The sequence below is a fragment of the Bos grunniens genome, chromosome 14, assembly GCF_055505025.1.
Source record: "Bos grunniens cultivar Pamir isolate PY7600 chromosome 14, Bosgru_T2T1.0, whole genome shotgun sequence".
NCBI lineage: Eukaryota > Metazoa > Chordata > Mammalia > Artiodactyla > Bovidae > Bos > Bos grunniens.
In genome coordinates this window covers 30,230,272-30,242,631 of record NC_141178.1, presented here as the reverse complement: position 1 = coordinate 30,242,631, position 12,360 = coordinate 30,230,272, and the positions used below count along the sequence as shown (strand labels likewise).

Here is a 12,360-nt window from a genome sequence, read left to right as displayed (position 1 = left end):
TACAGCACTTTATTATAAACCACTATGTATATGGCTATTTCCCTTGTGTAATTATTGCAGTACCTTAGTAGAACATGTTTTGGTGGAACAATGTTAAAACCACAATTTTAATGTGATATAGAGTCTTAATTTTTCTACCAAAATCTTGTTATTTTTTTACATTTTAACACAAGTGTATATAATTACCTTCCTTGTTTTAAGTCACACTAAGATTTTCAATAGTATTAAAATATTACAATGCAATATATTGTTTTCATAAGTATCATTCACTATCCTGTGTGATATTTAGACTTTTAAAAATGTGTACTGACCTGTACTGTCTTGTTTATATAGGGCCATTCTCATATTACATGTATGCCTGGACCTGTAAGAAGATGGAATTATCCAATCCCAATTTGTTTGGGTGAGTTAAAGAACTATAAATTATTGATTAGATATTTTAAAGATAAAGAACTGCCTTATGATCCAGCAATCCCACTGCTGGGCATACACACTGAGGAAACCAGAAGGGAAAGAGACACGTGTACCCCAATGTTCATCGCAGCACTGTTTATAATAGCCAGGACATGGAAGCAACCTGGGTGTCCATCAGCAGATGAATGGATAAGAAAGCGGTGGTACATACACACAATGGAGTATTACTCAGCCATTAAAAAGAATACATTTGAATCAGTTCTAATGAGGTGGATGAAACTGGAGCCTATTATACAGAGTGAAGTAAGCCAGAAGGAAAAACACCAATACAGTATACTAACGCATATATATGGAATTTAGAAAGATGGTAACGATAACCCTGTATATGAGACAGCAAAACAGACACTGATGTATAGAACAGTCTTATGGACTCTGTGGGAGAGGGAGAGGGTGGGAAGATTTGGGAGAATGGCATTAAAAAAAAAAAAAGATAAACCTTGTATATGTTGTTTTTCAAACATAAAGTTTGACTTTTGCAGGTTTTATGAAAATTATATTCCCAGATAAATGTTTCCTTTTTTTTTTTTAATTTTAAAGTTTTACACTTTTTTGTCCCAACGTAATTATCAATGTATGGCTTAACACTACAAATTGAGAAACGGTATTAGGTTTTCTGATTCCCAGAGAGTTTTCTCAGTATAATGTTGTAGAATTACTCACACTCATAGATCAGGAAAACAAGTAAATATTCTATTGCTTACTCTTGAGCCAAAATAGGTAAGAAAACTAGAGTCTACCAAAGGGAGCATGACACCCAATGAGATGTATGATGTATCAAAAGAACACTTGAGACTTTGAAATTTGAGCCCAAATATTTACCCTAATTTAATGCAGCTTCCAGTTATTTCTATCCACCTTAATTCTTTTCATTTTTAAAATTCTGGTGTCTGTGTGCCACCATTAATATGCTGGGCTCTATAGAGTATGAAATCACTGCAGATGGTGACTGCAGCCATGAAATTAAAAGACGCTTACTCCTTGGAAGGAAAGTTACGACCAACCTAGATAGCATATTCAAAAGCAGAGACATTACTTTGCCAACAAAGGTTCGTCTAGTCAAGGCTATGGTTTTTCCTGTGGTCATGTATGGATGTGAGAGTTGGACTGTGAAGAAAGCTGAGCACCGAAGAATTGATGCTTTTGAACTATGGTGTTGGAGAAGCCTCTTGAGAGTCCCTTGGACTGCGAGGAGATCCAGCCAGTCCATTCTGAAGGAGAGCAGCCCTGGGATTTCTTTGGAAGGAATGATGCTAAAGCTGAAACTCCAGTACTTTGGCCACCTCATGTGAAGAGTTGGCTCATTGGAAAAGACTCTGATGCTGGGAGGGATTGGGGGCAGGAGGAGAAGGGGACAACAGAGGATGAGATGGCTGGATGGCATGACTGACTCGATGGATGTGAGTCTGGGTGAACTCCGGGAGTTGGTGATGGATAGGGAGGCCTGGCGTGCTGTGATTCATGGGGTCGCAGAGTCAGACACGACTGAGTGACTGAACTGAACTGAACTGATAGAGTATGAAAAGAAAGTGTGAGTTATGATCTCCATCATTAAAACATTTGTTTACCATTTAGAGTTGTAGAAATAAATGAAATTAAATAGGAGAGTGATTTAGTGTTTAGTGCCATTGACTACCTGATGGAATTAAGAAAGATGAGAATGGTGTTGACTGAAGCCATTGGGAAATATAGGCAGTCAATAAAATTTACAAAGGGTATTGAATGGCAGATGTAATTAAATGAATGAATAAGATTACCCTTTCTGAGTAGGAAAAAAATAAAAGAATTGGTGTGACCTAAATACCTACCAATTTACAGTGAACAAACCTGTAATGTGTTAGTTTCCTTGGGCTAGTGTAACAAAATGCTATGGATTAAATGACTTCAACGACAGATGTTTATTTTGTCACATTTCTAGAAGCTAGAAGTTCAAGGTCAAGGTGGTGGCAGGGATGTATTTTTGGAGTACTTCTTTCCTTGACTTGTGGAAGATGATCTTCTCCCTACATCTTGACATGGCCTTTTCACTGTGAGGGAGCTCCCCGATAGTACACCAGTACTATTAGATTAGAGCTCCCTACCCTCATGACTTTATTTAACTTTAACTATCTCCTTAAAAGAGATATCACTTATCTCCAAATGCAGTCACATTTGGGAATTAGGGCTTTAACCTGTGAATATTAAGAGGACACAGTTCAGTCTGTGATGCCTATGTGCCATATGCACAATTTTTGTTAGAGAGTACTGGAAATTAATGTTTGAGTAAAGATGTCTTTTATTGACAAACAATATTAAAAGCATTCAGACTTTAGATTGGATGACAATTTTGGAAAGATTTATTTCTTTAGGTATTATAAATAATTTATGCATATAATACCAATTACAAATTGCACATATACATATAGTAATTATTATAAAAATTATATATACAGATAACGTCATTTATGTAAATGTTATGAATATGTGGTATGTATATATCCAATTAAGTATAAAATTGAGATGATAAAGATTAAAATAATATATATATATTGATGATGTGAAAGCAGAGAGTTTCAGTCTTTTATTCATTACTGTTCTTTACTGCCAAGAACAGTTAGTATCTTAAGTACATATCCGATAAATATAGTTTAGTGAACAAATTAAAGTTTTACATTATAGTATGTATAGTTTTTATGATATCTTTCTTGACATTCACTTAGAAACATTTTCTCCATCATATCATGTTTCTAAAAATTTTATTTTTTAAATGGCTTTATAGCACATAGCATAGTCTAATTTGTATAGTTATTCTCTTTTGTTAGCTTAGTTTTTTGTCTTTTTGATATAGTTTTATACACCTTTGGTTCATATTTACACATTTATACACATTTCTTTTAAAGTGTTCTTCACATGCCTTTTTGCAGATATCTTATTCTTTACTTAGGATCTTACAGTAGATTAATTTTGTTATTGAATAACTATTTAAAAATTCTATAAATATCATCAAATTGCTTTAGAAAGTTGTATCAATTTGAATATCACTCAGTTATGATATGGTAATTTCCATTTTGCTGTATTAGTAGCTTCGGTTATTACTCTTAACAAATTGCTTAGTTTTTAGGTAACTATTGTGTTTTGATTAAATCTATATTCCATTGAATATTGTTAACAAGGGAAATATTAGATAGAAGTGATATTTAAATAAAATTAAACTAGAAATTCTGTATTTATATAGGCTAAATTTGTATGAAACTGTATTAAATACTGATCATATTTTGATGTGCAATGTATCTATATTTGAATTTCAGCTAAGGTGCAATAGCTTTGCATGGCAAGTATATTATTCTGTTTGCTTATCTGTTGTATGGAATAGTAATAAGCCCATTATGAGAACGAAATGAGAGAACGCATTAAAGTATTTAACTCAAACCTGAAATACAGAGGGTGTCCACAGTGGTATTATAATGAAAAATGTGCAACAACTTAAGGGTCCAATAATGGGGAAAGGGGAAGTGAACATTGTAATGGAATATTTAATAACATGAACAAAGTTTATAATATGTAGTCAAATATAAAAAGGCTTAAAGTGATTCTCAGCATGATCCTGTTTTCTTTATATATGTAGTGTATAAACACACATGCATGAATGTACGCTTTTCTGCAGAGAAATAAAGAATTATAAAGGTAGACCGGTTATCTATGGGGAGTGGAATTCCAGAGCACTGTTATTTATTTTCTACTCAATTTTTATATTTTATAAATTTTGGACAGTAAACTTATACTACATTTGACAAATGTTAGAATTGATATCATGGCCATATTTTAAGGAGAAACTGAAGGCAAGAGGCTGATTCAGAGAATGCCTTAAAACTGTAGTCATCAGGTCTCAACGTTACAATCTCATAAACTGAAAAATAAACAGTCTGCCAGATATTGTGGTAGAAGGAAGGAAAAATCACTTGAGATTTCTTTGGAATAGAGACAAATCTGAAGGAAAAATCAAAGATGATTTTATCTTGGAGGACTGTGCTGTGGTTGTGTCCTTAAGAAAAAAGCGTATAATAGGGCTCAAGAGTCTCCTGTGAAACGACTGGTGAAGCACAGCGCTGTCATTAAGGCCTGGGTGTGCGTGAGCTGGCAGAGTCACTGAGAAAATAGGCAGGGGCATGGACCTGAAGGCAGATGCAGTGTTTGTATTCTTGTTTTCATGGTTTGTTGCTATTTTTCTTTCTCTTTCACTATCTGTTTTCTTTTATTCTTTCCTTCTCCCTTCTCTGATTTTGAGATTTACACTCTAGCAATGTGGGCAGTGCAGAGGACAGGATTTTGAGATCATTTCTAAAAAGATGGAAAGTAGCAGAATTAGAGGGACAGGGAGTACCTCAAACACTTGAGATTGTGAAGGCAAGAAAGCAAAAGAGAGTCCTTGTGTTCTTTCACTTAAAATTCAGAATAAAGCAAAACAAATATACAATTGCATTCTTTCCAGGAACTTTAAAAGTACTTTTGATTGGCCAAAATATTTTCTCTATAATTCCCAATTATTGATTGTGTAATATATATATGTGGATAATCAAATTTTAGGAAAAATAATTGGTGAATATTAATGGTTTATATATGTTGAAAACTGCTCTGGTTTAAAGATGGATGAGCTGAGATTTGAGAAGAATGGAAAATATACAGGTGTATTACACAATGATAATTACAACTTTTAAAGAAAGATTGATATGCAGATTAACTACAAGGTTATATATATCCCCTTAGTAAAATCTGCTTGATACATAATTTATTCAGCTCACATAGCTAAAGATAGCTATCAAACTAGCTGCTGATATCACATAGAACATTGATAAACTTTCTACTGAATTTGCCTCTTTGATCTATAAGCTGAAGTTTGAATATCTATCTGTTGCTGTTCATAATAATAAATGAATGAAGTTGCAGGTACTTGTACAGGTAATTTTCTAACCTGATGTGCAGTCATGAAACCTGATTCTTCAACCAACAACTGAGATGTGTATTTTAGTCCTTCTGTGACAAAAGGATAAAAATATACACTAAGAGGAAAGAATTAGCTTCTATACTGCAGTTCTATTATTACATGTTAAATAATTCTATATAATCATGTAAAATTAAAACTTGGGTAATTATCTGTTCTTATAGTTTATGGTTAGCTCATCTATAATAAATCAGTATAATAGGGACTCTAAAAAAGTATAAATTTATCCCCAAATTCTCAAATATGGGGGCATCTTTTTACTTATGTTATACTCCCTATTTTTGTCTAGATTCTTTTAGGATAAAGTGAGGCCATATCTTACAGTCTGTGCATCCCTTGCATATTATCAGTAGAAAACAGTATTTTACTTAAAAACCTTTAGCCTCCTCACAAAAAGAAGAAAAGAGGAAGATTGGGAAATGAAACTCTCCTCACTATAATACTTAGAATGAGTGTTGGTGGCTTGATTTTATTCTAAATTGTATCATCTTTTGAATGAATCAAAACATTTCTAGATGTACTTTGGATCAGAAATGTTCTGCTCACTATGGAAAAGGATCTGTGCTTCTTGTTGAATTGTATTCACTGCACATGAACTACTCTTCTCTGTTCAGTAATTGATTTAGCTTGTATTTACAGCTGAGGAAGGAAATACATTATCCTTTTTTGTATTTTACAAAGTGCCTTCTCAATTGATTATATTTGAATACTGGTACGTGGTGAATTAGATTGAAAATATTCAAATTTGTATCAGTTTTAACTTAGAGACTTGATTCATACTCGAAATGATTTCAGTCTGTTTTCAATGCAATAAAGTACTTTGGCTTAAGTGGGACCTCAATTCTCTTGCAGCTCAGTGTGGTGGTGCAATGTCAGATTTCAGTGGTGTGATCCTCAGCCCTGGGTTTCCTGGAAACTACCCCAGCAGTTTAGATTGCACGTGGACAATAAAGCTGCCCATAGGTTTTGGTACGTATATTAAAAACACATGAAAGAGTTTTTTATATTATTAATTCATCCTTTAAAAAATATCAAAGTGTGATAAGAGCTTAATGAAATATTCACAAATTATAGTTTACTTTGTTATTACATGTGCTTGACTTGGAGTTCTTGGATAATTGAAAGAATATGGACATTTTTAAATTTTATAGGTAGTTGATAAATAGAAAACCATGATATTTTCCAGACAATATGTATGAATATAGGCTGACTTAGATGTGTGTAGTAGTGATAAATGCAACATGATTTCATGTATTTTGTTTTTGTAACTCTCTTCTGCTTACCATGCGGGAGACCTGGGTTTGAGCCCTAGGTTGGGAAGATCCCCTGGAGAAGGAAATGGCAATCCACTCCAGTACTATTGCCTGGAAAATCCCAGGGACAGAGGAGCCTGGTAGGCTACCGTCTATGGGGTCACAAAGAGTCGGACACGACTGAGCGACTTCACTTTCACTTTCTGCTTAATGTAGCCAAGTAGTTCATAGAAAAATTATTTTCTGGTAATATATTGAATCTAATATTCATTATAAATAAATAAGTTTTGTACATTTTAAAAGTAGTACAGATTTTCTACTGTAAGATTTAAATACCCATGCTGATGTAATCGGAGAAGGCAATGTCACCCCACTCCAGTACTCTTGCCTAGAAAAACCCATGGATGGAGGAGCCTGGTGGGCCACAGTCCATGGGGTCACGAAGCGTCGAACATGACTGAGCGACTTGACTTTCACTTTTCACTTTCATGCATTGGAGAAGGAAATGGCAACCCACTCTAGTGTTCTTGCCTGGAGAATCCTAGGGACGGGGGAGCCTGGTGGGCTGCCGTCTATGGGGTCGCACAGAGTCAGACACGACTGAAGCGACTTAGCAGCAGCGGCAGCAGCTGATGTAATAAGACCTTTCTAATTCTAATAATATAATTCCCAGTGTTCATATATTTAGCATTAAATATATATAATACATTGAATAATAAATTATTTCCCTCTTGTGTCACTAACATTTTCTCTTGCAGCTACTTCATATCCCACTAGTCTATAAATGCATAAATAGTGTTAGATTGGGGATAGATTTATTCATTAAATCACAGAAGAATAACATATAGATATTCCTTGAAATACAAACCTAGTATATTTAGAGTTAAGATATTCTGTATTATCTCACTTATTGAGAGTGAAAGTGAAAGTTGCTCAGTCGTGTCAGATTCTTTGTGACCCTGTGGACTATACAAACCATGGAATTCTCCAGGCCAGAATACTGGAGTGGGTAACCTTTCCCTTCTCCAGAAGATCTTCTCAACCAGGGATCAAGCCCAGGTCTCCCGCATTGCAGGCGGATTCTTTACCAACTGAGCCACAAGGGAAGCCCAAGAATGCTGGAGTGGGTAGCCTATCTATTCACCAGCGGATCTTTCCAACCTAGGAATTGAACTGCGGTCTCCTGCATTGCAGGCAGATTCTTTACCAACTGAGCTATCACAGAAGCCCAACTCACTTATTAGATGCCTCATTTACCCAATGGTTTTCCAGGTCGTGCTGGTGGTAAGGAACCTGTCTGCCCATGCTGGAGATGTAAGAGGTGTGGGTTCGATCCCTGGGTTGGAAAGATCCCCTCAAGGAGGGCATGACAACCCACTCCAGTATTGTTGGCTGGAGAATCCCATGCACAGAGGAGTCAGATGGACTATGGTCCATAGAGTCGCTGAAGCAAGTTAACTGCATGCATGCATTTACCCAAAAGCGTCAATAGCCTCAGAATCGTAATTCATTAAGAATGTTTTATGTAAATTAATAGAAACTCATAGTTTTGGAATTCTATACTTATGTACATATCATACTCCAGGTATTTTGCTAAGTGCTAGGGATAAATGCATGGTAAAACAGACTGCACTTTCCCCCAGTTGAGTTACAGTCATGATGAGGAGACAGATAGTCAAATATGCAATTGCAGTGAAGTAAATTAAAGAGTACAGGATTAAGCTTAGTACAGACATCCAACCTAGTCCAGGAAATGCAAAAAAGGTTTGCCAGAGGAAGTGATGCCTGAATTGTGGCTTTAAATATAAGTAAGCACAGAAAAGAGGGTCAGGCTGTGAGGAACACAAAAGAAATTGTAGGTAAACAGAATGACATGTGGAAAAATGCAGATAACAAAGCTAAAGAAATTCAACAAACGTGAGCACTATGTGACTGGTTTGAAGTTTGGGGAGAATAGTAGGTCACTGAGAGAAGAATGCTGGGGAACTTTCTAAGGATAATTATTTTAGCTCCAACATAGGAACACCCTTTAACTTGAAGTCATAGCCAAATTCTATGCCTTTTGATTGAAAGTGAATAGATGAATAATAGATTTGAAACAATATGTTTATTCTTATGTCTTTTACTAGCTACTTAAGAGGGCTCATCCCATGTTGCTTATGGAGATAAGTGAATTATTTTAAAATAAATTAGTATATATATTTGCGGTAGTGTCATATCATCATAGTTCTTGTTAATGCTTTGTTTATTTTAAAAATTAAGTTTATTAAAACTTAAAAACTATATGCATCTCTTTCTCTGTTTTAGAAATAGAAACAGGAGACTGTTTCTGATTTGATTACATTTAAGTTTTCCCACTGTTTTCTTTGATATTGGTTACCTCAAATATTGGTTCTAGTGTATTTGACAAATAATTTATAAGCATTAAAAGAAAATTGAATACATATAAAGTTAAAGAAATATTTTTTCTCACATCTATGCAAATATTGTTGATAATATAATGTGTGAAAAGATTGGGGAAATTTTTAGAATTAGCTTCACATATTAAGATAATCATGTTCAAACTTCTAAGATTTTCTGTTTATCCAGGAATGTATATAATATTTTAAAGCATATTTTCAGTATTTCCCAAATTTATTTGTTCATATAATTCTTTTTCCATGTATCAGGATTTGCATGTAACTGTTTCCAGGAACAAAATGACTTGACTTGAAAACCTCACTAGTTATTAAGAGCAACAGCTCAAGAGCCAGAGTATCTGAGTTGTAATTTCAGCTCTTTTAGGATATTGTGTAAGCTTAGTATAATGTTGAGCTTCCCTGTGCCTCAGTCTCCTCATTCTCACAAGTAACCATGAGCATGGAATGTTAGCATATAAAAAACTTAAAATAGTGCCTAGTGAAAGGAAAACACAAAAAATGTCAGATTTTATTACTAACAAGTTGAAGAATGGTAGTTGTGAAAACAAAACATAGAATTCAATAAAAATTGAATATTAATTGAATTAGGTGGACATTCCTCTTTAAGGTCACCAACTCAGTGGACATGAGTTTGAGCAAACTCTGGAAGATGGTGAAGGACAGGGAAGCCTGGCACGCTGCCATCCATGGGGCCACAGAGTCCAACATGACTGAGTGACTGAACAACAACCTCAATGCGACTTTTATTTTTTCTACCCCAGAGGCATTTCACTGTCCCATATTTTAGTTATGTTTATAAAGAAATTATTTTGTAATGTAGCAAATAACAATGACCCCTAGATTTTATCACGAATATTATATAACATTTGGCATTATCTTCTGACAAGAAAATATTAAAACAGAATACTGAAAATTATATGCCTCAAAATGATATTTTGGAGAAGTTGATTTATCCCCTGTATGTGACTAATTTCTAACACAGTCGTGAAATCTGATTATGTTAATATATAAAACTTTGCAATCGTATTTTGCCCTCAAATTGGCCTTTTACAAAATAAAAATTATTGAGTGGCTTTTCATCTTTAAGAGTTGATTGATCTAATTTTAAATGGTATTAAAGAGCAAGAAAGCTACTTTCTTAATTAGTTTTGTTATGGTGACATTGTAGTAAAATGAGATGTTTCCCATGTGACAAATTATGGCATTTGAGAGCAGTTATTCTATTTGAACTATAGCAAAGCTAATTGTTCTGAGCAGACAACAAACCCATGGCCCAGATCTTGACAGTATGCCTCTCAACCTAAATGCAAATGTATCTTAAGAACATTAATGTGAATGTGTGTGTTTGTGTATATGCATGCACTTAATTTGGTAAAAAATAAAGTAGCATAATGTTTGTTTTTCTTCCTTAGGTGTCCATCTGCAGTTTGTAAATTTTTCTACAGAAACCATACATGATTATTTGGAAGTAAGAAGTGGATCCTCAGAAACTAGTACTGTTATTGGGCGACTTAGTGGTCCTCAAATACCATCTTCCCTGTTTAGCACAACCCATGAAACCAGCTTGTATTTTCACAGTGACTATTCACAAAACAAACAAGGGTTTCACATTGTATACCAAGGTGAGTGGAATAATACAAAATGAGAAATTATTTAGCCTATAGACAGCTATTAGCAATCTAACTCTTAAGTATTTTTTATGTTGTGTTTTAGAAAGAAAAAAGGAGCCCTACCAAGGCAAGCTTCAGTTAGGCAGAGTTTTAAATAATGCAATTTTCAGGCAACCAAATGTGGGAAAATTATGTCTTTTTGACGCCTTACAAATTCTAACCATGAAAAAAGTATTTAATTCATTTTAATACACAATCAAATAAAACAAATCAAGGCCAGGCAGTCAGACAGGACATGGGGAAATGTAAGATTGAGTCTTTGCTTTCATATCAAAATGAGTATATTGAAAAGATATTTTGTGGTGCTCCTCTACTATATGTAAAGTTATTCTCTTACTTTATAATGAAAGAATAACATAACATTCATTGATATCACTCTACTGCTTTGAGAATATGAAATAAATAAATACTTTGTCAATCATATTATATTAGGCCTATTTCCAATATAAGTCTGCTGCATGACCTTGAGCATGAATTTCATCCCTTTAGAATATAAAGCTTAGACTCTGGAAGACCTAGGCTTAAATGTAGATTCTCTATGTTCAGTCTTAAATGATATAGGGCATGAGTTCATTTTTTCATTTTCATGATAGAGTTAATAAGAGTACCTCTCAGATAAGTTGTTTTGAACTTTGTGATGAAATGATTATAAAATATTTACCATGTTGTATATCATTAGTAATTATTTAGTGTAGTTTTTGTTTTGGTGTTTTCTGTTTTTGCTTTTTACTGTCACTTCATATCTTAAAAGTCTGAGATTTAAAAGTAAATGTTTAAGTTATAATATTTATTCAAACAATACAGTTCCAGTGATTATAATATTCAATCAAAAGTAACAAACTTTAATTACATCACTGCCTTAATTATTAAAGGATTTAATGATCATGTGATTTTTAAAAAATTTAATTCAAGTTTTTCCTGATTTCTAGTTGACTCACAAGTAGGTGATACTTTTGGACATGAGCTCCACCAGAGCAGAGATCTTTGTGTTGTTCATTGATGTGTTTCAAGTAACTACAAGAGTAAGAGCACAATAAATATTTGCTGAATAGAAGTATATACCTAAAAAGAAATTTAAGAGTAGTTAGATTTTGACTGTGTGGATCACATAAACTGTGGAAAATTCTGAAAGAGATGAGAATACCAGGGCACCTGACCTGCCCCTTGAGAAACCTGTATGCAGGTCAGGAAGCAACAGTTAGAACTGGACATAGAACAACAGACTGGTTCCAAATAGGAAAAGGAGTATGTCAAGGCAGTATACTGTCACCCTGCTTATTTAACTTATATGCAGAGTACATCATGAGAAATGCTGGGCTGGATGAAGCACAAGCTGGAATCAAGATTGCCACAAGAAATATCAATAACCTCAGATATGCAGATGACACCACCTTATGGCAGAAAGTGAAGAGGAACTAAAGAGCCTCTTGATGAAAGTGAAAGAGGAGAGTGAAAAAGTTGGCTTAAAGCTCAGTGTTCAGAAAACTAAGATCATGGCATCTGGTCCCATCACTTCATGGGAAATAGATGGGGAAACAGTGTCAGACTTATTTAGGGGGGCTCCCAAA

At 34.3% G+C, this 12,360-nt stretch overlaps 1 protein-coding gene across 3 annotated transcripts in view; it reads left to right on the top strand.

The window, feature by feature from the left end:
• The window catches only part of CSMD3 (CUB and Sushi multiple domains 3), a 1,478,779-nt gene that overhangs the window by 1,320,823 nt on the left and 145,596 nt on the right, over window positions 1–12,360 (top strand). For all 3 annotated transcript variants that reach the window (XM_086335396.1, XM_086335395.1, XM_086335397.1), the window contains 3 exons: window positions 334–403; window positions 6,302–6,418; window positions 10,535–10,744. In XM_086335396.1, the coding sequence (XP_086191522.1) occupies window positions 334–403; window positions 6,302–6,418; window positions 10,535–10,744 (397 nt within the window). The remainder of the gene's footprint in view (window positions 1–333; window positions 404–6,301; window positions 6,419–10,534; window positions 10,745–12,360) is intronic.